This window comes from Neofelis nebulosa, chromosome 14, assembly GCF_028018385.1.
Source record: "Neofelis nebulosa isolate mNeoNeb1 chromosome 14, mNeoNeb1.pri, whole genome shotgun sequence".
NCBI lineage: Eukaryota > Metazoa > Chordata > Mammalia > Carnivora > Felidae > Neofelis > Neofelis nebulosa.
This window is the reverse complement of record NC_080795.1, coordinates 33,828,618-33,853,852: the sequence shown is the minus strand read 5'-3', so window position 1 is coordinate 33,853,852 and position 25,235 is coordinate 33,828,618. Positions and strand designations below refer to the sequence as shown.

At 38.6% G+C, this 25,235-nt stretch overlaps 1 protein-coding gene across 1 annotated transcript; it reads left to right on the top strand.

Moving 5' to 3' along the window:
* The first annotated feature begins 224 nt into the window (after nt 1-224).
* On the top strand, nt 225-19,117 carry PSKH2 (protein serine kinase H2). Its single transcript, XM_058698463.1, has 3 exons — nt 225-409; nt 4,757-5,423; nt 18,721-19,117. The coding sequence occupies exons 1-3, from the start codon at nt 225-227 to the stop codon at nt 19,024-19,026; spliced, it is 1,158 nt and encodes a 385-aa protein (XP_058554446.1). The 3' UTR covers nt 19,027-19,117.
* The last annotated feature ends 6,118 nt before the right edge of the window (nt 19,118-25,235 follow it).

The window sequence follows — 25,235 nt, the reverse complement described above, 5'->3', positions numbered from 1 at the left end:
CCACGTCAAACTCCACGCACAGATAGGTGGTCAGTGACGACGAAGGCGACCTAATGGCAGCGGGACTTTCTGAAAGTAACTTTCCCAACAAAGACCCACAGTGGGGTTTCTTCCCAGGTCGGCTCTGGGGGCGGGTCGTTCTGTCCCGCCTCTGCTCTGCTGGTCTGCGGATAAACGCGCGGTGGCGCCTTGTGCTCCAGGCCCCTCTCGGGAGTGCGGTGGGCATGGGTTGCGGCGTCAGCACGAAGGTGGTCCCGGGGCCGCCCCTGCTGCCCCGGGTCAAGCAGGAGGGTCAAGGCTGCGCTAACTCCAGAGGCGTAGGACCCGGGCCCGAAGCGGCGGCTGAGGCGGCTCGCAGGATGCAGGTGGCCCGATTCCGCGCCAGGTTCGATCCTCGTGTCCTTGCCAGGTAAAGCGGCAGGTTAAGCACTGGCAAAGGGGTTGGCCTGGGGCTGGGTGGAGGAAGGTAGACTAAAGACGGATCAAGATGGCTTTAGACCAGCTGCTTTCATGCTGCTAGGCCCCTGATGTCACTAAATTCTTTCTCTGCCCCTTTGAGATGTAAGTCTTCCACAACCCAGGAATGTCTTTCTCAAGGAATGTCGTTCCCTTTGAAATGTAATCATGGGGCCACTTTCTCCCAGTCTTTGTGGGAAGGGGGGAGCCTAACTTGCGTGAGCCCCAATTAGCACGGATGGCCTACTCATGTTGACCACCTTCCCCACCAAGCTAATGTGCCCTACTATCTCTCTACTAGCTCTCTCAGTGCTGAAACTCTCTTGCCTTTTGTTTAAACAGAGTTAAAGTCAGTCTCTCTCCTACTGCAATAATTTTGACTTCATTTGAAATAGTCTGGAATAAAGTCTTCTTCAATGGTTTTAATAAGAGTCAGGGACAAATTTTCTTTGACACCTCTGAGCAGAGAGGGCAGAGGATGTGGAAGATTCCAGACTGAAAGTGGAGGAGGAACAGCAGTGAGGAAAGGGAGGGGTCCCAGGCCTCTGAGCCGGGGAAAGCGGAAGGCCTCTCAACCCCTGTAGGGCTGATGGATGAGAGCCTTGCCACAGATATGATGAGGCAGGGTCCAGACAGGCCTGGTTTGCGAAGGATCTTTACTGCATTCTGAAAAAGGATCTTTACCACATTCTACCTTATAATTCACAGGATAGAAACAAGTCTTTGAATCAGCCAGACTCGAGATCCACTCCTGTCTCTTCTTGCATGTCTAATTGAGAATGTTCCTTAGCCTTTCTCCTCCCTCAGTTTTTGCCTCTGTAAAGTGGGAATAATAATAGTATCTACTCCATAGGAGTGTTGTGAGGATAATTAAAATAATATATGGAAATTATGCTGCACAGTGCAGGGCACAAATCTTTATTTAGGTATTGGTGCAGTACTTACTCTTGTCTTCATATGGCACACATAGGACCTAGCTGACTCTGCAAGAAATGAGCAAGGATCGCGGGTTGGTTGGCCTGAAAAATAACTTCCTCAGTGAGTACCATGTTGGACATGTAGAGAAAGAAAATCGTGAAATCCTCTTCCACTCTGCAGGGCTTGGCGGGACACAGTGGTGGCTGGCTCCATTGGCTTCTCAGGGACACTTCTGGCCCTAGAATTGTGTGCTTACTTCATCACAGTGCTGTGAACAGAGTCTATGCTGAGCCATTTCCTGGCCTACTTGGCAACTTCAAATACAAAGGTACCTTGTGGATGAGTCCAGTAGCTGTGAAGCTTAGAGACAAAGTTGGCTGATCCAACTGAACTTGAATCAGGATGGACATGGGATCTTATCATGACAAATTGGTTAGATGGTATCTCTGGTCATCTGTAGCCAGAGAATCGTGGCTTTTCCGCTCTCATAACCTCCATCGGCAGGGTAGTCCCTAGTCCTGTAGGTGTGAAGGGGTCATAGAGGTGGAGGGTCATGACACTCTAAGGGCTATAGCTGTAAGGGCTCTAGCGACTAACTCAAGGCTCTTTACCTGATGGAGAGTTGAGCCCCAGAAGATTAACTGACTTGTAGAAGTTAGAGGCAGAACTGAGTCTAGAGTACAGTTGTCTTTCTTCTCCTTTGTCATTCCACTTAGAACTCTTGCAGAATATAGCTGATAGAATTTAAATCTGAGGATATTCGCTTTCTTCTTGGGAGTTCATTACAATTATTTCTATCAAATAGGTTGTGATATTACTATTGTTTCCATGTGTCATTTTTTAAATACATGTTCAAAAGATCCCCAGTTTGTAGCAGCTGAAGTTACAGGAATAATTTCAATTTCTATAATTTCTAGGCTAATGTACAATTGCACCACCTACAAAATTAACTTTGAGGCTGTTTTGTTGGGTGATGGGTAAGAGTGGAGGAGTGGAAGGGAAGGAATGGGCTCATAAATGCCTTCTCCAATGCTTGATTTGATCGTTAATGTTTTCAAAGTATATTTAATAATTTGGAAATAATAGGTATTCAGTGAACGATTCTTTCATTCAACATTTATTGCTGTTCCCTCTGTGCCAGGCACTGCATAAGATCTAGCCACTCAAGTCATAAAAATCGTCACCATCCATGCCATCAAGGGCTCACAAGCAAGGCTGCAGTTACTGGAATTTGTTATGGGACATTGGTTATTCAATCTGCAATCATTTATTTCCACTACTCTACATTTTGGCTTAAAGCCTATGTTTCCCTCAGTGCCAAATTACTAGCAGTTTTTCAAATATTTGGGATGAAGGCCCCTTAACAGTATTGAATACAGCTCCTTTTATTTAAGCAAAAGAGTGTAGTTCCTCAGAGATGGTAATTGGTCTGATAGCTGATGATTAATTCCATGAGCAAATGAATTCGCCTGCAGTTTTGAGGGCATAGTGATAAATTAGTATCTGCAAAGTGCTTTCATCCACATTAGAGGTAAATGTAAAACTTGGTTGGTTTGCAAAGCAATAGAATTTGAAATGCCTGTGATTATCTTCAAAATCAACCTGAAAGTGCATGTGAATATAAAAGCAAAGTTGGAAAGAGAAGAGGTGACAGAATCCATTTAAGATGAGTAAATTGCTATCTGTTTTGATAAAGTAATTGGCCAGAAAATTAAATGCACTGCATAGAACAAAGCTGTTTTCAGTAAGCTGGTACAGCCAAATGCCATTTTTATTCAGTAAGCACAGGAATATAAGGAACAGATAGGTGGGGGGAAAATTACTGGAAGAATAAACTCAGCAAAAAGAAATAAGGCTATTTAAAGCACAGATTGAGATTTGCATTTGAATCTCTGGTATTGAGTATGCAACTTAAAGAATTACCTTTTCCCTGCATACTCCCAGGGCACGTTTCCATTTGTTGGCATCCTTTCCTGGGAGAAGTTCTAATAAAGTGGAAGAGCACCAAATTACATTCAAGTAAGGCGACCTGGGTTCTCATCCTCACTCTAGAACTTAACCAGTTGGCTAGCCTGATCTTCAATTTTCTCATTTGTAAAATGAGGGGTTGGATTAAATCATTCTTTAATATTCTTTCCAGATGTAAAATCATAATTCTAAGTATAGCATTTTCTCAACATTTCTTTCTTTAAAAAAAAAATTTTTTTAATGTTTTATTTTTGAGAGACTGAGCACAGGCAGGGGAGGAGTAGAGAGAGAGGGAAACACAGAATCCGAAGCAGGCTCCAGGCTCTGCGCTGTCAGCACAGAGCCCGATGCAGGGCTCAAACTCACAGACCATGAGATCATGACCTGAGTTGAAGTCAGACACTTAACCAACTGAGCTACTCAGGTACCCCATCAGCATTTCTTAAATTGAGAGTTAAATTTGATAGAATTCTTAGATGGACATAGACATTTACACAAATAATTCAAGTTCAAGGTCACCAGCCTTTGAAATCCTAGCTGACTTCCTGGCCTTTCTGAGAGATACTTTACACATTAACATATATCCCATGTTAAAATTCTGTTTCCAGTGCAGAAATTGCAAGAGCTGAGGGTCAGGTGGGAGGAAACTGTGGTTCTAACACCACCCCCACCAGACATATTTACCTAATCAGTGGTTATCTATTAAAGCGCTACTGTGGATGAGATAGGGCATGTGCCTCGCTCGGACTGAGAGCTCACAGTCAAGAAACCTGAAGAAGACCCTGTCTTGTGATATGATTTCCTCCTTCTTATGAGAAGTTATAAACAGGACTAAGCTTCTTTTTTTTTATTTCCTCCACTTGGTTTGGTGGTTGTTGTTGCAGAATAATAAAAACAAGTGTTGTGGGGAAGAAAGAAAATGGTAGAAGGCGATCCTAAAGTTCTTCAATGAAATTTTGGTGAAATACATTTGAAGGGGTTAGATTTAATTCCCATCCATTTCAACTACAATCTGTGTGGCCTTGGGAAATTACTTAACTTTTTTTATTCTTAATTTTCTTACCTATAAAAGGGGGATAGTATCATATTAGTCAATAAGAGTATTGTGAGATTTTTTAAAAATAAATTTTCTTGCACACAATAAATGTATAATAAATGGTAACTGTTGTTATAAAGACTGTTGTTTTAATAGTTCTCTTTCCACCAACTAATTATTTTCATATCACTTACCTACATTCCAAAGAAGAATCTGGAGAGGACTTCAAAAGTAATAAATACGATTAAGCTGTAATGAGCAAGGGAATTGGATGAGGGGATATAAAGATAGATAAAAAGATGATACAAAGCACCAACTTAAATAATTTTAAGAATCATCAATTCAGAGGATAACAGATTTGGCTTTTCTTCCCAATAGATATGACATCAAGGCTCTTATTGGGACAGGCAATTTCAGCAAGGTTCTCAGGGTGGAGCAGAAGACCACCAAGAAACCTTTTGCAATAAAAGTGATGGAAACCAGAGTGAGAGAAGGCCGAGAAGCATGTGAATCAGAGCTCACCATCCTGAGGCGGGTTAGCCACCGTTATATTGTTCAGCTCGTGGAGATCTTTGAGGCTCAGGATCGAGTTTACATGGTGATGGAGTTGGCTACGGGAGGAGAGCTCTTTGACCGACTCATTACTCAGGGATCCTTCACAGAGCAGGACGCTGTCAGAATTCTCCAGATGGTTGCAGATGGCATCCGGTATCTGCATGCATTGCGAATAACCCACAGGGACCTAAAGCCTGAAAATCTCTTATATTATCACCCAGGTGCCGAGTCGAAAATTTTAATCACAGATTTTGGTTTGGCACACTCTGGGAACAAAAGTGGAGACTGGACAATGAGGACACTCTGTGGGACCCCAGAGTACATAGCCCCCGAGATTTTGCTAAGGAAACCTTATACTAGTGCCGTGGACATGTGGGCTCTTGGTGTAATCACCTATGTTTTACTTAGTGGAGTCCTGCCTTTCGATGATGAAAACCATACAAGACTTTACAGGAAGATTCTGAAAGGCAAATATAATTATACAGGAGAGGTAAGAAATAATTTTAATTCTTATTAATTTAGCTTAGTGCAATTTCTCAACCTCAGCACTATTAACATTTAGAGCTGGATGATTCTTTACAGGGGGGTAGCGTAGGGGATGGGAGTGGGGCTTTCTTGTGCATTGCAGAATATTTAGAAGCATCCTTGGCCTTCACTCCACCCTCTATACACTACTGGTAGATACTAATATCTAGTAAATACACTAGATTCAACACCTTCCGCAAATTGTGACAACAAAAATTGTCTCCAGACATTGTTAAATGTCCCCTTTGGGGCAAAACCACCTCTGGATGAGAGCCATTGATCTGAAGGTGGCAAGGGCCTCGATTACTGAGTTGTCTGTGGTCAGTACATGACATTAATAATTAAGTAGACAAGTTAGTTTGTGTGTAGTTTTTCTTCCATCAGCTGAGTAGACTAATGTGTACCAGAAGCTCAGCATGATGCTTGGGTGTTTGGTGAGAGATTCTCTGCCTTGAATCTAGATAATCCAAGCCTTTTTTGTGATATAATGTTTCCTCAGTGAAACGTTTAGCCTTACAGCTTATGTAAAATATTTATCCATTGTTTAAACTTGGAGCTCCCAGTGTTCGCGAAAGTGTTCACTTCTTATTGTTTTGAGTAGAGAAGGAAAGTTGTCAATGTTTGCGTGTAGGATGCCTGACAAAAAGGGAAATTCATTTCATGTTCAGCAAGTGACCAAATACATTATCTTTTTAAGTATGAAAGGGTTCTTTGTCTCATAAAGAAAAATATTGGTAGTTTGATTATATCTACTTAAGGTATAATATCTGTATGTATAACATCTTGCACAAAATCAAAAGCTAAAGAAGAAATTTAAATATAATATTTTCTGTACTTTGACAGAGCTTTAATATCTTACTGTAGATGTATGCATTGTAAAAAACTCATCGAAATTGGTAATTGAGAACTAAGACTTACATAGAAAGGTAGGAAAGGATGGGGGGAATTCACACACAGTTCAGTACCATTGATTATTAAAAGTTTGAAAAATGTTCACCCTCACTAATATCCCAAAAATGCAAATGAAAACAAAGTCTTTAAAAAATTTTTTTTAAATCAATAAAGATTAAAAAAAACCTTCAACTTGATTCATTGCTAAGAGTATTAAGAGATCAACCATCTCATTTGCTGCTGGTGGAGGGAAAATTTTACAGATTTCTTGGAAAGTAGATTGAAAATATGCATCTGGAACTTTTAAAAGTTTATACATTTTGATCTAGTAATTCCACTTCTAACAATCTAAGGAAATAATCCCGGATGCAGCAAAGGTTTCAGTATAAAGATGGTCATCAGAGCTATAGTTACAAAAGTGGATAATTGGAAAAAAAACCCTAAAAGAATGTTTGCATATTATGAGACATCCATATGATAGAGTATGATAGTTTCTAAATTATGTATGCTTAAAAATTGTACAGATATTGGGAAAATGTGCACAGTATACTACCAAGTGAAAATAAAAATGCAAAATACAAACTATGTATAGAGTATAATCACAATCATGTGGGAAAGTGTATGCATAGGAAAAAGGCTTAAAAGAAATACAGTAAAATGTTAACAGAGCTCATTTCCTGGTTTGGGGATTATGGATCATTTTGGTTTTTTTCTTTATAATTTGAATATCTTTGTGTTTCTGTTGTTCTTTTGTTTATAAAGAATATGTCTTTCTGTTTTGGCTATGGCTCCGTGACTCTTCTGTTCTATGTACTGTTGGGTGGAGTTGCTGTCATCGTGGCCTGACTGCGATGTTATATCTATGATGGTTCTTCTAATGTCTGACATCTTTTTTTTTTTTTAATTTTTTTTTTCAACGTTTTTTATTTATTTTTGGGACAGAGAGAGACAGAGCATGAACGGGGGAGGGGCAGAGAGAGAGGGAGACACAGAATCGGAAACAGGCTCCAGGCTCTGAGCCATCAGCCCAGAGCCCGACGCGGGGCTCAAACTCACGGACGGTGAGATCGTGACCTGGCTGAAGTTGGAGGCTTAACCGACTGCACCACCCAGGCGCCCCACTAATGTCTGACATCTTGATGGGGATGGCTGGAAATCTGGGGTCATCTAGGTCACCGGAACCCTTATTCCCCCCTCCACTCTCTATGCTTCGTAGAGCCTTCTCTTCTTGGGGTCATTCTCCATGGAGTCTCTCCAGCAGAATAGTCAGACTTTTTACAGGTTAGTTTAGGCTTTCCAAAAAGGAGTATTCAAGAGGGAGACAGTGGAAATTGCCAGTCCTCTTGAAGGCTGAGCTTGGAAATGGCACCGCATTACTTCTGCCTCATTCTATTGTGAGTTCTGTGGGCCTTAGGCTAACCCAGATTCAATGTGGAGGGAGACTGCACACAGTATGACTATTGGGAGTGTGGTTTATTAGGCCATGTTCGGACTAGATATCACTGTTGCTTTTTTAATGTGTGAGAATAATAAGCAAATATTCTTTAAGAACTCCTTTTATCAGGTTTAATTCAGAGGGTTTCTAGGGTTGGGTTCCCCTAAAGGCCAAGAAACCCGAGAAGATTCAGGTTCAAGTGACTTGTTAAGGGTAGACTCCCAGGAGATAGGTAAGGGAGTCTGGAAATCAGGACAAGGAAGGTGAAGAGGCCAAGGCCATAAAGATCAGCCTCATTTTGCAGGGAAGAATTCTTCAGCATTCTTTCAACCTGAGGTAGGAGAGTTGGGCTTTCACATCTACCCCTCTCTGCTAGTCAATGGGGGTGATGGTGGTGGGGAGCTGGTGGTAAATTTTTATATTCTCTGGGGATCAAAGGCAAGTAGCTCCAAGTGCCCCAGGGTGGTCACTGAAAAAAGCAAGGTATTGGGTTTTAGAAGCAAAGCACTCCAGGGGTACTTGGGTGGCTCAGTCGGTTAAGCATCCAACTTCAGCTCAGGTCATGATCTCACCGTTTGTGAGTTCAGGCCCCTCGTTGGGCTCTGTGCTGACAGCTCAGAGCCTGGAGCCTGCTTCAGATTCTGTGACTCCCTCTCTCTCTGCCCTTCCCCCACTCACACTCTTTCTTTTTCTCAAAAATAAGTAAACATTAAAAACAAAAGAAGCAAAGCACTCCAAAGGAAGGGGGTGTGGGTACATACAGAAAAGAGGGGCTCAAGCTCTGTTTGGAGCACTGACATTATCTCCATGGTGCACGCTCTATCTTGAGGAAATACCTGTTGGTAGCCCCAGATAACATATAACAGAGAGTAAGATTGTGGCTGCTTGCAAAATGTTACTGGATTTATATTCCCTTGGTTTTCTTTTCCGTGTTTGTGAGGCACCCATGTCCATCATATTAACATTTTCTTACAATATTACCAAGTGTCTTAGTCATCTCAATCTGCTATAACAAAATACCACAGACTGGATGGCTTAAACAATAGAAACTTATTTCTCACAGCTCTAGGAGCTGAGAAGTTCAAGACCAAGATTCCAACAAGGTAGGTTTCATTATGAAGCCTCTTCTCTTGGCTTGTAAGCAGCTGCCATCTCATGGTGTACTCACATGACCTCTTTGTGTGTGTGGAGAGAGAGAGATGGGGATAGGGAGAGGGAGGGGGGGCAACTCTGCGGTGTCTCTTCTTAAAAGTCCACTAATCCTATCAGATCAGGGCCCCACCCTTATGACCTCATTTAATTACTTCCTTGGAGACCTCGTCTCTAAATACAGTGATACAAGAGGCTAGGGCTTCAACACATGAATTTTGGAGAAACACAAACATTCAGTCCATGACATCTAGGAAACACATGTTGATAGACGTAGAAAGGCATATCATCACATTTTCTCTGTCATCATATCATTGTATACCTACCACTTACAACAAGCCTAGTAATTTCTAAATGCACCAATTTTATTTAAATACCAGAGTGACCATTGATTCTGGAAGAATAGGTATGGTAGACAGAATTATAGCCCTCCAAAGGTGTCCCTATTCTAATATCCAGAATCTGTAGGTGTATAATCTTACATGGCAAAAGAGAATTTGCAGATGTGACTAAATTAAAGATCTTGAGATAGGGATATTATCCTGGATTATCTCGGTGAACCCAATGTGATCACCAGGGTCCTTACAGTAGGAAAGCAGGATGGTCAAAGATGGAAGAGATTTGATGAAAGGAACATAGATTGGAGTGATGTGCTTTGGAAATTGAGGAAGGGGTCATGAACCAAGGAATATGGACAGTCTCTGGAAACCGAAAAAGGCAAGGAAAGAATTCTCTCCTGAAACCTCTAGAAGGAATGCAGCTTTGCTGACCATTTTAGCTTGTAAAACCCATGTTAACCTGCAGAACTGTAAGATAATAAATGTGTGTTGTTTTTTAAAGTCTCTTTGTCTATAACTAAAATTCCATTTATGACACATAGTGTGAATCATTTCTTTTCTCTAGAAGTCCGGTGGAGAAGTGCAATAAATAGGACAAAACTTCCAAAGATTTAAGTGCTGTATCTCTTATAATGAAGAGGAGTGATGTGTTTAATATATATATAGCAAGGTTGCCTACATGGCTCAGTTAGTTAAGTGTCCAACTCTTGATTTTGGCTCAGGTCATGATGTCACGGTTCTTGGGTTCAAGCCTTGCATCAGTCTCTGCACTGATAGTGCTTAGGATTCTCTCTCTCCCTCTGTCTTCCCCCTCTCAAAATAAATAAAATAAAATTTAAAAAATATGTATATATATATATATATATATATATATATATATAGCAAATATTTTGCTAGATATTTGGCAGATGTATACTCTGACTCCACCCATGTATAAGCAAAAAACTAGCTCTGATATTAATGTTTAATTCTTCTTGATTTTGGTGTGAAATATATTCCTTTTCATGAAACTTTGATGACCATTCCACCTGTGTTATTCTTTCCCTTCTCTGAATAGTGTTTAGGATTATGAGAAATGTCTTTTGTTTTGACATTTAATCTATATGTCATCTTTCCAAGACGTTGTTGGCTCTTTGAAGGCTGGGATTCTACCATATTTTCCACTTTATATCCAATAAAATATCATGAAGAGTTAAGTATAGAGAAACATTTAACAAAAAATAATCGTTTTTAAAAATTATAAAGAGATTCTGATTTATAACAACATGAGTAAATGCATCTCAACTGTAACTGCATTGAACATAAAATACAAATTTTAATTTATAGCAAGGTGGATTTTAGATAACTAATACCTTCAGTTGCTGAATTCATTAGATTCATTTTGGAACATTAGTGTGGTTTGGAAGGGTACATTTACTCTACTCACTGGGCTTTGCAGGGTAGGGGTAGTTCTCCTTTCCAGTCACTTCCTGCAATGCTCAAGGAGCAACCAGGTTGGAAAAACACAGCACAGGTCAAAAAGAAAAAAAACAAAAAACAAAAAAACTTCTTATCTATCGTGTGAGGGAGGCCTTCACTTACCTACTTTATTACCAGTACCATCATGATGGTTTTCAGCTTGGTGGCAGGGCTCATGCTGGAGATAGTAAGTAAAAGACTCACCCACCATTTCTCCCAGAGATAGTTGGAAAGCATCCTTGTGTGGTCTCCACCCTCCTTGTCAAGCCTTCTTCGGGCTAGGGAATCATGCTCAGCTCTGGGAATACCCATATGAAAATACTCCATGACCCTGCTCTTTGAAATCAGGTGATCTTGTCTGAGAGACCAAGTATTCTTTTGTATCTCTTCAAATTTAAGTGCTCTGATACATGTAGGAGCAAAGGCTCAGAGTTCATGGAAGAAGGGAAGACAGCCTCTTACTACTTAGGATATTTGGGTCAGATTTCACAAAGGAGAGGACATGTGTGCTGTGTCTTAGAGGAAGGGTAGGAGTTTCTGAAAGGGAGACTGGTATGTTCCAAGTAGACAGAACAACATACAAAAGTACATAAAAAGGAATATATTGTATAGTAAAAAATAAGAATTTTAGAGCATTTGTGTGCAGGTGAATGTATATTTATGTGGGTATTTTGTAAGGCAGTGTAGTGTAGTGGTTAAGGACACACTCCAGAACAATCCTGCCTGGTTCTACTCCCAGCTCTGCCATTTACTAAGCATGTAACCTAGGGCATATTTCTTCATTTCTCTGTATCTCAGTTTCCTAATTTGTAAAACAGTAATAATGATAGTGTTTACCTAACAAGGTGGTTGTGAAGATCAGATGAGCTAAAAGATGTCAAGTGGTTGGAATAGTTTAACATATTAGTACATAGTGCTATATTTGTGTTAGCTATTTCTGTTACTATTACTATTAATATGGAAAACAGAGGGACTACAAGTTTGAATTTTGCTTAAATAAGCTACTAGTTACATATATATCTTACAGTGCACACTGTACTTACCAAGTACACCATTTCATTTTTTAAATGGAAGAGTGAGAGAAGTGTGGTGTTAACATTTTAATGCTAATGGTAAATTACACATTCTTGCCAATGAGTTGGGAAATCATATATTATTGTGTAATTATATTATAACTATATTACAGCAGTCTTTTTCAGTGTGAAATAAGTTGATAATAAAATGAGTCTTACAACCATGTTAGTTAGCCATCTGACAAAGATAAACATTGGTATTAAATACATGTTAAAAAAAATCCCACATGGATAGTGATAAAAAATGGTCCCCGTATACTTAGATTCACCTATGATTGCCATACTGGTAGGGAAAAAGTTTACTGATGCACTCCCTGAGAGGTAACATATCTGATGGATTTTGGTCACCAGCCATGACCCCAATTTTCTCTCTATATCCTCATCTCCATTTATTTCTCTTATTTTTTCTTTGCTATATTTCTTTTCCATGCAGGTTATTAAGTAGGAAAAAGTGAAAGGAGAGCAAAAGATTTGGCTCTTTAATTCCTTTTCATTCTCTTTCCATCATGACTAGAATTTCAATGATGAAATGAACCACAGTTCAGTTAGGTCATAATTCCTGTAATTTGGTTCCCATTCCTGTGGTTTAGTTCTTAAAAACTTATGTTCACAAAAATGTGTTCAACTTTTTAGATGACATTTTTACTTTAAAAGTAGTTTTATGGAAAATACTTTCAATAGTTGTAAAACCTATCGTAATGTACTTCATTTTCTACTTATCACTTTCTTCATCTCTTCTTTGACTTAAATTGGACAGGTATATATATTCTCCCCTTAAACTCAATCACAGTGAGGGATACCTAGGTGGCTCAGTTGGTTGGGCGTCTGACTTTGGCTCAGGTCATGATCTCAGGGCTCGTGGATTCATGATTCTCAGGCTCTGTGCTAACAGCTGAGCTTGGAGACTGCTTCAGATTTTGTGTCTCCCTCTCTCTCTGCCCCTCCCCCCACTTGTTATCTCCCTCTCCTTCTCTCTCTCTCTCTCAAAAATAAATAAACATTAAAAAAAGAAACGCAATCACAGTGAGTGTTTCTTGGAATCAAAACCATGTGCATTACCTTTTTGACTGTGTAGTTGTTACCTTTGGTATAAGGGATAGTGATTAGAATGGAAAGTAGTTATCTGTTTCTTTGATTAGTTGCACTTCTTGACCTTGATATCATCAGCGGAATTCATTGAGTTGAGGAGAAAATAACTATTTACATAAAGCTTCTGAAACTTAGAAATACTTGGTTTTAATGTTATAGTTATATTGTTTATGTTCTGGTTTATGAGGTTTATAATAGGAACTAGTTCTAAATATATATTACATGTGGAAGAATAAGTCAACCATTGACTCAGAGTTCAAAGGCCAATTCAATTTTTTGTCACTTTTAATTTTTTTTTTTTTTTTTTTCAACGTTTTTTATTTATTTTTGGGACAGAGAGAGACATAGCATGAACGGGGGAGGGGCAGAGAGAGAGGGAGACACAGAACCGGAAACAGGCTCCAGGCTCCGAGCCATCGGCCCAGAGCCTGACGCGGGGCTCGAACTCACGGACCGCGAGATCGTAACCTGGCTGAAGTCGGACGCTTAACCGACTGCGCCACCCAGGCGCCCCAATTTTTTGTCACTTTTATGTCCTTGAGTGCTTTGAAATGTGATAAGTGCTCAAACAAATTAGGCTCTATTCAATCCTCTTTAAATTTCAGTGTTTTCCTTATAAGAAGAACCAGAAGCATCACTTGTCTCATGTCAAGAATCCCTTAACTCACAAAAATATTCTCTTTATGAGCCTGGTGTAAGATTGATTACACCAATCAATCTTTTCCACTTTTATTTTTTATTAGATGCTTCCTGTAATAAACTTGGGTATATCTTTTGACTTTTTCCAGGGTTTACAAATGCCCTAATAGCTAAAGCATTCTGACATAATTAGCTTTGTCTCTGAGCAGTTTTAGTTTTGGCAAAGATAGAACACAATTTAAAGTCTGCTTTGTAGATTGAGAGGAAAAATGTTTTAATTTTAAATATTTATAGCATAAGGATGATGTACAAAATCTCCTGCTTGCTGAGCTGAGGAAGAGTGATTTTACCGGTCTACAACTAATAAGGTCATGGAGAGTTCATTGCTACTTTCGGACACATTTACATAAAATTTAATTGTAGAGCTTAAATGAAATCCTACCAAGGCCATACACTAAAGTTCAAAGGAAGAGAAATGCTAGTCAGAGAATTGTCATAAGTAGACGTTTCCAATAAAAACTATTTAAAAATTTTTTTTAAGTTTTTATTTTTTTTTAGTAATCTCTATACCCAGTGTAGGACTTGAACTTACAACCCTGAGATGAAAAGTTGCATGTTCTTCTGACTGAGCCAGCCAGGTGCCTCTAAAACCTGCTGCTGTTGAGTGCTCTTAGCTCAAAGATTTGAATGGCAACTTATCTATCTACTTAAAAATAGATATTTATAGTTTTCTAAAAACTCTGTAATTAAATCTGTGAATAGTTATTACCCTGTTTCAGTAAGCTCTATATTTATCAAATTTTAGCATCAGTTACAATCCTTAAAATTTAAGATGTTGAATCTAGAATTTTAGGAACTGCATATATTATGTGTGTGTTTGTGTGTGTGTGTGTGTGTGTGTGTGTATGTTTGTAGGGTCTAGCTTCTTAATGATGACTTTTACTAGTGATTCTCTATGGGCATTTCTGCAAAGGAACCACATTAGGAGTAATTATTCATCAAGAAATTGGAAAGCACAAAACTAAAGTCATTCCTTACTTCTCTATTTAAAGGTGAAAGAATCAAGACATCAATAGATTATAAGCTACCATCTCTCTAAATTCCCTTTATTCTTCCAAAGTGAGTAAGTAGTGCAATTGTTAGTATTAAATTTTGGTTTTATACCTTCTTTTTGTTAGTGTTGATTTACAGAGTTCTGCCAATTTCTATTCAAGAGGACAAATAGGCAAAGAACCAGATAAGGAAAGGAAGAAAGAACAAAGGGGAAAAAAAAGACTGAATTGCTCACAAATTTTACAATTTATTTGTAACTAAATTAATTGAATGACCTTGGGATAAAACAAAGTGCTACCATTTTCTTTTTTGTAGTTTCAAGTTTTTATTTAAATTCTAGTTAGTTAACACATAGGGTAATATTGGTTTCAGGAGTAGAATGTAGTGATTCATCACCTACATATAACACCCAGTGCTCATCCCAACAAGTGCCCTCCTTAATACCTATCACCTATTTAACCCATCCTCCCACCCCCAGCAACCCTTAGTGTTTCTCTATAGTTAAGAGTCTGTTTTATGGTTTGCCTCTCTCTTCCCCCACTGTGTTCATCTGTTTCATTTCTTAAATTCCACATATGAGTAAAATCATATGGTATTTGTCTTTCTTTGACTGACTTATTTCACTTAGCATAATACACTCTAGCTCCATCCATGTCATTGCAAATGGCAAGATTTCATTATTTTTTTTGGTTAAGCTTTATTCCATTGTATAGATATACCACAACTTCTTAATCCATTCATCAGTCGATATACATTTGGGCTGTTTCCATATTTGGCTATTGTTGATAATGCTGCTATAAACATTAGGGTGCATGTATCCCTTTGGATCCGTATTTTTATATCTTTTGGGTAAGTACCTAGTAGTGCAATTGCTGGATCAGAGGGTAGTTCTACTTTAAACATTTTGGGGAACTTCCATGCTCTTTTCCAGAGTGGCTGCACCAGTCTGCATTCCCACCAACAGTGAAAGAGGGTGCCTCTTTGTATCCTTGCTAATATCTGTTGTTTCCTATGTTGTTCATTTTAGCCATTCTGACAGGTGTGAAGTGATATCTCATTACAGTTTTGATTTGCATTTCCCTGATGATGAGTGATGTTGAGCATCTTTTCATGTGTCTGTTAACCATCTGGATGTCTTGTTACCTTTCTTTGTATTTGGTTCATTACCTCTTAACACAGAACAGTGTTTTGAGGACACACATTCATCATGATAATAGTAAGTGGAACTGGTATGAGAAGTTTTAGATAATTTTCATCTTCCAGTTCTCTGAATATAGTCAGTGGAGGTGTCCACAAAAGAGCTGAGGAAGGAGTTACATTGTGGTTTAATAGTAACAAGAACAAGAACAAGAACAACAAATATATATGACATTTTATATTTTGAAAACCATTTTTCACATATTTGATCTAATTTGGTTCGAATGGCACTCTTATGAAAGAGATATGATGATTCCCATTTTTTTGATGAGAAGACTGAGATCCTTTGTTTAGAGCTATAGAGGGCCAGATAGCCTGTCTAGTCCAGACCCACTTACCTCAATCCCAGGCTTTTTCCATATTGAGATGGGTTAACAGGCTGACTGATGACAGTGTCTCCTTGAGACTGCTGAGAAGAGCCGAACAGAAGAATTTTCAAGGCAAAGAGTGGAAATGGCAAAGTGGCTGTCCAGGCTGGTGAAGGGACCCAATGATGGCATTGAGAGTTCGTCCAGGATATGAATGTGGTTCAATGTGTGGTCTCCAAATCTTTATTTTTAAAAAGTCATCTCTATGTCCAGTGTGGGGCTCAAAGGTCAAGAGTTGCTTGCTCTACTGACTGAGCCAGTCAGGTGCCCCTCTAAATCATTTTTGGTCAGATAACACTATTCGTTAAAGAAATGTGAGCATGCACACTCAGTTCTTATTCATTTATATAATATATATATATATATGTATTTATTTTATACTTTATACAACAGAGACAACAATAAATTTTATATTAAAAAGATAAAAATAAAATAGTTCTGACATTTTTTCTATACCTGTCATTTTCTAATGTGTAATATGTAATTCACTCCTAGGTACTCTCCAGTTGTTCTTTATGGCTCAGGAGTCCTGTAGTTTATAGCCCGTGTTTGAATAATGTACTTTGGCTGAAGAACTTTTTTTCCATGTTACCTTATTTTCTGCAACTGCATTTTAAGTGTATATTCATTTGAGGTCATCTTAATGAGCTCTCCATAAATCTCACTACCCGTATTTTACATTTTCCAGAAAGATTCTGTTGCTTGTCTTATAATGTTCCATTGGAGACATCTAATTTAACCTTGAGCCTAGATAAATGTGTCTGGATCCAGAGCCAAATAGATGTCTAGCCAAAGCAGAGGATGAGTGTCAGCCCCTGACGCACTTTGTCTAGACATGCAGTGTTTACATTTTATTTTTCCTGTGTTTGAGTATTTGGCAAATGTATTCATTTATTTCATGCATTTTATTTTGGGCATAAATATCTCTTGCATCTCATTTACCTAAGTAAACTGAAGGAAAAAAAAAAGAGCAATTCCTTTTTACTGGTTTCTTTTTTTTTTATAATTTTTTTTAAGGTTTATTCATTTTTCAGAGACAGAGAGACAGAGTGCAAGTGGGAGAGGGGCAGAGAGGGAGATACAGAATCTGAAGCAGGCTTCAGCCTCTGAGCTGTCAGCACAGAGCCCGACGCGAGGGCCGAACTCATGGACGGCGAGATCATGACCTGAGCTGAAGTCAGACGCTTAACCAACTGAGCCACCCAGGCTCCCCTACTGGTTTCTTTTGATTCAAATTCTAGGTTAGTAGAGCGTTAAGAGATTGGAGACTGTGATATCTGATTAGATTCTGATTTTTCCTTACATGAGGACAAAGACAATAGGTTGTAAGGATTTCCTTATCTTTCTTGGGAGATAATTTTAAAATTTATTTTGAGAGAGAGAGAGAGAGAGAGTGAGAGCGAGCTCGTGCGCATGTGCATACACAAGCTGGGGAGGAGCAGAGAGAGAGGAAGAGAGAGAATCCTAAGCAGGCTCCCCACTGTAAGTGCAGAGCCCAGTGCAGGGCTGGATTTCATGAACCGTGAGATCATGACCTGACCCAAGGTCAAGAGTCAGGCGAGTAAGAGTCAGTGAGCCACCGAGGCGCCCCAGGAGATACAATTTTTTAAAAATACATGTCAATCATAAATTGCTGCTAAAGATACAGCAAATGTACTGGCAATTTTCTCAATGTTTCTCCTTTGTAGATGACAAGGGATACAAAACTATAGTTTTTTCCTAGATATATGCTATGTATTGGTAGGTAATGCAGAAAACACATGTAAAGCCACAGCTCTCTTTACCCTCCCAGAAGTCACTATGAATTGCTGCTATTCTATTTAAAGTGTGTGCCAAAGCTGTAATTTTGCCAGAATAAATCCCTGAACCATCAAATAGCTGGTTGTACATACTGCACCCTGCCATATCTCTGCTACATGCTGGATCCCACTTGGAGCCAGCTGACTGGAACAGTGAGGGCCCTGTGTGTGTTGAGGAAATGCAGTGCAGCCAGAGTCTTCACTGAAGTGCCTTCTTTGTTCTCCTTCTCTCTTGAGGCTGTGGAGATGAAGGCATCCTAAGTGTGGAATAAGTTTTCAAAGGGAGAGAAAAGTTGATGATTTCTCAATCCATCCCACTTCCCACTCTGGCTCATTCTTGGAGTCATGGGGACTCTACGAGATGACCAGAATGTGGGAAATACTAACCCGATACTGGTGTACTTCATGTACAACAGCTGCTCTTCCTTGTCCAGCTTACATAAATGTGATGTGGAAACTCACATTGCTAATTGCAGCACGCTGGACAGATTTCTAGAAAGGAATTCTTGTTCACTGAACAGAAAGTTTGGAACAGAATTTGTGTTTGTTTTTTCCTTTTGCCAAATAGATTTTTTTTTTATTTTGCCTTTCTCAAAAGTGGATTTTCAGGTTCACTATATATTTAACAATATAGTATTTAATTTGCTTATTTGAAAAAGTCTTTTGGATTTGATATGTGTTGATTTATGTCATTAAGAAGATTATTCTCTATGTGTGTTTGTGTGTTTTTATTTTAGTTATTTAATTCTATTTTATTTCTTTTTCCTTTCTAGCCTTGGCCAAATATTTCCCACTTGGCGAAGGACTTTATAGACAAACTACTTATTTTGGAGGCTAATCAGCGCATGTCAGCCGGGCAGGCCCTGGATCACCCCTGGGTGATCACCAGGGCTGCAGGGTGTTCCATGAAGAATCTTCAGAGGGTCATATCCAGGAACCTCATGCGGAAGGCGTCTCCCCACTCTCAGAGTCCTGAGTCTGCACAGTCTTCTAAGTCACAGTCTTATCACAAATCAAAGCAGATGTGGAGCATGAGAAACTTAAAGGTCGAAGAATCATCACTGTCTGCACTTTTGTAAGCAGATAACTTTCAAAATGACTTTAAACAACTTTAAGGCAGATCTATTAACTTCATTAAATGCATTAGGTTAATAGGGACCATTTCATCATGATTAAAGCACCTAAAAATGCTCCACAGGAATGGGAGCAAATGGTTATTGTTGGGTAATGTTGACCTTCGCTTTAAACATTTTTTGGTCTGTAATTTTTTTCTTTGTCTACATTTATTCCCCAAAATATACTTCTGTAAAAGATAAGTAGTTTAATAAATACTAAATGTATTTATATAATTGGAAATAGATGAAGAAGGGAAGCCCAGGTGACTCATCGGTTGACCATCTGACTCTTGATTTTGGCTCAAGTCATGATCTCACAGTTTGTAAGTTTGAGGCCTCTGTGCTGACAGCATGGAGCCTACTTGGGATTATCTCTGTTCCTCTCGCTCTGACTCTCCCTTGCTCTCTCTCTGTCTTTCAAAATAAATAAATAACAACTTAAAAAAAAAGAAATAGATGAAGAAAATCCCTCAAGCATTGATGGATTAAATAAAATGTGAGATAATAGGAATAAGGGATATGTAGGTGAAGAAATGATGAATCAGAGACATAGCAGGCATAGTTAGAAATGGGGAATAAGTATATTTATACTGAAATTACTGATTTATATTTAAGACTATTGTATGGTGTTAATAACCATTAGGTAAAACTCAAAACAATTACAAACATCTGGTAAGTTCATATTAATCTGCAAATATTAATGGAAATTGTTAATTTGGGGGCATATAAAGAAACTTGGTTGGCAACAAAACCGAAAACAAAACAGTAAAACTTATCTCAAACTAGAATTCTTCTGCACAGCAAAGGAAACAATTAACAAAACCAAAAGGCAATCTAGCTATGGGAGAAAATATTTGTAAACCACATATCTGATAAGAAGTTAATCTTCAAAATATAAAACAAAACTCCTAAGACTCATTAGTAAAAAAACCCCTAATAACCCAATTTAAAAAATGTACTAAGGACTTGAACAAAAATTTTTCCAAAGAAGAGATCAAACAGTCAACAGGTACAGGAAAAGATGCTCAACATCACTAAACATCAGGGAAATGCAAATCAAAACCATAATGAGATTTTTTTTGCACCTATCAGGGTGGCTATTATCAAAAAAAACAAGACAACAAATGTTGGCGAGAAGATGGGTAAAAGGGAACACTTGTCCACTGTGAGTGGGAGTACAAAATGGTGCAGCCACTGTGGAAGACAATATGTAGCATATTCAAAAAAACAAAAAATTAAGGATAGGAATACCACATGATCTAGAAATCCCACTTCTGAGTATTTGTCCAAAAGAATTTAAATCATGATTTGGAAGAGATATTAGCAAGGCTATGTTTATGGCAGCACTATTCACAAAAGCCAATATGTGCAAATATGATAACTGTCTACTGACAGATGAATCAAGAATATGGGGCATCTACATGCGACAGAATACTACTCAGCCTTAAAAAATAAGGAAATTTTTCCATATATGACAGCATGGATCAACTGGAGGGTATTATGCTAAGGTTAATAAGCCAGTCACAGAAAGACAAACACCATGTGATTCTACTTAACATGAGGTATCTAAAATAGTCAAACTCAGAATCAAAGGGTGGAACGGTGGTTGCCAGGGGCTGAGGGAAGAGGAAATGGGGACTTACTAGTTAACAAGCATAACGTTTTCATCAAGCTAGTTGAATAAGCTCTAAAGATCTGCCATACAACCTTGTACTCAGAGTCAATGATGATGTATTGCACACCTAAGTTTTGTTAGAAGGTAAGTTTCATGACAATAAAAAATTTTTTTAAAAAGACTCTAAAGGTACATTTTCTATCCATAAGAGACTCAGTTTAATTTGGGCATTGTTCACTGGAATATGGGAATTTTGCAGAATCGAACAGTGGTGATTTTCCTCTAGTGTTAGCATTTATCACCCACCAGAGCTCACAAAGCAGGGTGTGATCATCTTGCTTCATTCTTCTACTGTCAACTCTTTCTGGTTAGCACAGGTTTCTTCCAGAATCATTTTTTAATTTTAAGTAGGCTTCATGTCCAGCCTATGTTGGAGTCCAACGTAGGACTTGAATTCACGACCCTGAGATCAAGACCTGAGCTGAGATAAAAAATTGGACTATTGGGGCACCTAGGTGGCTCAGTCGGTTAAGCGTCCGACTTCGGCTCAGGTCATGATCCCGCGGTTCCTGAGTTCAAGCCCCGCGTCCGGCTCTGTGCTGACAGCTCAGAACCTGGAGCCTGTTTCAGATTCTGTGTCTCCCTCTCTCTCTCTGACCCTCCCCTGTTCATGCTCTGTCTCTCTCTGTCTCAAAAATAAATAGACGTTAAAAAAAAATTTAAAAAAAATTGGACTATTAACCATCTGAGCCACCCAGATGCCCCTCTTTTAGAATCATTTAATTAAATATCTTGATGGCCCTAACTACCATGGAATATTTATAAATAGCATATTAAAAGAATCAAGCTCTAAAACTCAGTTCTCTAAGAAAGGCACATATGGTCTGATCCTTAGTACAGTAAATTTTTGTAAAGTTATACAAAGACTGAAATATTACTTTTAAGTATATCTGTAGGACACTTGTATGAATGGATATAGTAAATAATGATTCATCGTTTGACATCATTTAATTTGTTTAATGAAGTACAATAATAAAATGCTAGAGTGACATTTCCTTTAATTATAAAATCAGTGTTTGTTTTTTGTTTTATTTTTCTTTTTTAGGTTTCATAAGTGCAGCAATTGAATGTGAGATATAAATATGAATATACAATTAGTGCCAGAAGTATTTTCACTATAAATTGTAATGTTTGCATCACATATGGCAAACAATGGATTAGTTCCTTTTCTATAGAAAGAACTTACAGAGTCATTAAAAACATAGGAAAATGGGCAATTATTTTGGCAGGTAGTTTACAAAATTACAAATGGCTAATAAGTATGTGAAAAATGCTCAATTTCACTAATTAAAAAGAAGAAAATTAAAACAACAAAGAGATAATAATTTTTCATCTATCAGATTAATGCATTTTAAAACCTGGATAATACATTTGGTGAAAGGTTACAGGAAAGCAGATACTGTATGCTCCACTGAGGAGTTCAATCTGGTTCTACCTGGTAAGGGAACAGTGTGGCAGTGACACCTATTCAAATTAAAAATTCATTGATCCTTTGGCCTAATAGCAGCATTTCTCGAAATTTGTCCTACCCATATTCTTACCAAAGTATGCAAAGACATGTGTGCAAAAGCATAGAAAATATTGCTATTTGTATAAACAGGAATCACAAATAAATGTCCATCAAGAAGGAACTCAAATAAAACATGTTGCATTTAAGCAAGCTGCTACTTCACATCAAAAATGACATGGCAGGTCTGTGTCTTTTGTATATGATATGCTATTGTGTTCTAGTATGGTCTTATTCATGTGAAAAATCTATTCAGAAGCTTGAAGACTTGTAAGAATTTGATAGAGATAGTGATTATCTCAGGGGAAAAAAAAGAATAGGAAGTCCATGGTGGGAGGGAAAGGTTTTTCATTTTATATCTATTTCTACCTTAAAAGTTTTAAAACTGATGTATTTTCTTTGAATCTATAATTTAAAAAAACAAACAAAGAAACAAACAAACAAAAAAAAACATGGGCACCTGGGTGCCTCAGTTGGTTGAGCGTCTGACTCTTTAAAAAAAATTTTTTTTTAATGTTTCTTTATTTTTGAGAAAGAGAGAGGGAGACAGTGTGAGTGAGGGAGGCATAGAGAGAGAGAGAAGGAGACACAGAATCCAAAGCAGGCTCCAGGCTCTGTCAGCATGCAGCTCCAATTCATGGACGTGGGGCTCCAATTCATGAATTGCAACATCATGACCTGAACCAAACTCAGATGCTCAGCTGACTGAGCCACCCAGGCACCCCGAGCACCCGACTCTTGATTTTGGCTCAGGTCATGATCTCAGTGTTTGTGAGATTGAACCCCGTGTTGGGCTCTGTGCTGATAGTGGAGAGCCTGTTTGGGATTCTCTCTCTCTCCCTCTCTCTCTGCCCCTCCCCTGCTCTCTCTCTCTCTCAAAATAAATAAACATTAAAAAAATAGAAATCCTTAAAAACAATAAATCTATAGTAAAAAGAAAGTCAAGTTAAAAATGCAAGTGGCAGGGGGGAAAGAATAAAAAAGAGAGAAGCCTGAATATGTACCCTAGGGAAATTGGGGACTGACTAATCAGATATCAGATGTGAAAATTGGTTCTTTATATAATTGGATATTTTATGTATTTTCCACTTGAAACTTTCAGAATAAAAATACAAGCAATAAAAATTCTAATGCTAATGCTTTCAGATTTCTTAAATAGCTGGAAAATAGCTTTAACATGTAGCAATGTTATTTTCTCCTTACATTTATTGAATACTCACTCTGTTCCATGTGCTATGCCTAATACCTTTAACATATATTATCTCATTTACTCCTTATGACCAACCTGTGAGGTAAGTATTATTCTTAGTTTGATTTTACAGTTGAGGAAATTTAGGCTCAGAGATGTGTGGTAACTTTTGCATGGTCACACAGCAGGTAAATAGCAGATCTGGAATTAGAAACTCAGAACTCCTCCTTCAGTCTCTATGTTGGAACAATTCCAGGGGATAAGAATTCAAAAAGTAGGCTCTGATGCCTTCAATTCTGTTCATACTGACACAAAGAAATAGTGAGATAAAATATTGTCTGAAGTTATGATGTAAATATTTGTCATTTCCATAGTAATTTACTTTCATGTTCTATGCTTATGCAAGTTACCCTCAGGTGCTTTTCTATCAATGCCAAACTTTAAAAGCCCACCTACATGCATTCTGTAGTCGATTCAGGACTAGGTTATTGCAGGCCAACAGAGGATACTGTCTGCTGGGTATAGGAGAGGTAGGGCTGGGCTAGGAAGATGCGTTAAGTCTCAGAGAGGAGTAAAGGCTGGGAGTTATTCAGGGAGGCTGTCTGGGGCAGCAGGGACCAGACAAGAAAGGTCAGGAATCCAGATAGGAGGTGACAATAAGGACTCAGAGTCCCCAGAGAGGAGCTTGGCACTGAGCCCATGGTTTCTCAGGGTCGGAGTGCTTGTTTCCATGGGAACTGTAAACCAGGAGTGAGAGAATCTGCAGGATGGAAGAACCAATGGCAGACAATAGCACTTAACTCTCAACATTTTTAAGGTGTCAGGGTCAGGAACCAGACCGTATTTATCTTGGAAATCCCCAGAACCTGGTAGTTTGTACTTAGCAGGAACTCAGTTACTGTTTAAAAATAAAATGTGGACTATTCACTGCCTAGATTTGCCCCCAAGTTTTCCCTCACTGAGCAGCTCAAGTTCCTGTTGAAGATCAAAATATCTTGATCTTTTTGTAGAAGTTGGGTGGATGTGATGGGAAGAGTGTAAGACGGTTAGCGAGGTGCACACTGGGAATTTTCATGCATAGGAAAAAACAGCCTTCTCTTTCTTGCTGGCTACTGCTGGACCCTCCCAATGTGTCCCTTAACCCTTTATGATTTTTTTTTTTACTGTTTATTTTATTTTTGAGAGAGAGAGAGACAGAGTGTGAGTGGGGTAGAACCAGAGAGAGATGGAGACATGGAATCCAAAGCAGGTCCAGGCTCCAAGCTGTCAGCACAGAGTCTGATATGGGGCTCAAACTCACAAACCATGAGATCATGACCTGAGCCGAAGTTGGATGCTTAACAGACTGAGCCACCCAGGTGCCCCTCTTTATGGGTTTTGAATGGAAGACTGTGGTTGGGTAATAGGTTCCCTTCTCTCCAACGTTTGTAAAGTTCTTACAAATCAACTCATTTTGTTTTTAACTGTCTCTCTGAAAGATGTTCTTTCACAGACTTAATTTCTTGTTATGCTGATTTGATGTGGCAAAGAACTTGTAGGTCACATTTTGATGTCCCAGGGTGGAGTTTTTCCCACCTTTCTCTCCCTACTAACAACCAACAGTATGTATCATCTCCTTAAAATTTTTTTAATTGTAAAAATTTAATTTTTTTAAAAGTAATCTCTACATCCAATCTGGGGCTTGAACTCACAATCCCAAGATCAAGAGTTGCACGCTTCACCGACTGAGCCAGCCAGGTGCCCTGCTAATTTTTGTTTTTAAATAAAAAGGTTTTGATAATTCTACCAGTTAGATATATCAG

Coding starts and splice junctions, on each gene's coding strand:
- PSKH2 (XM_058698463.1), top strand. CDS start 225: ATGGGTTGCGGCGTCAGCACGAAGGTGGTCCCGGGGCCGCCCCTGCTG. Junction 410..4,756: donor GATCCTCGTGTCCTTGCCAG/GTAAAGCGGCAG, acceptor TCTTCCCAATAG/ATATGACATCAAGGCTCTTA. Junction 5,424..18,720: donor AATATAATTATACAGGAGAG/GTAAGAAATAAT, acceptor TTTCCTTTCTAG/CCTTGGCCAAATATTTCCCA.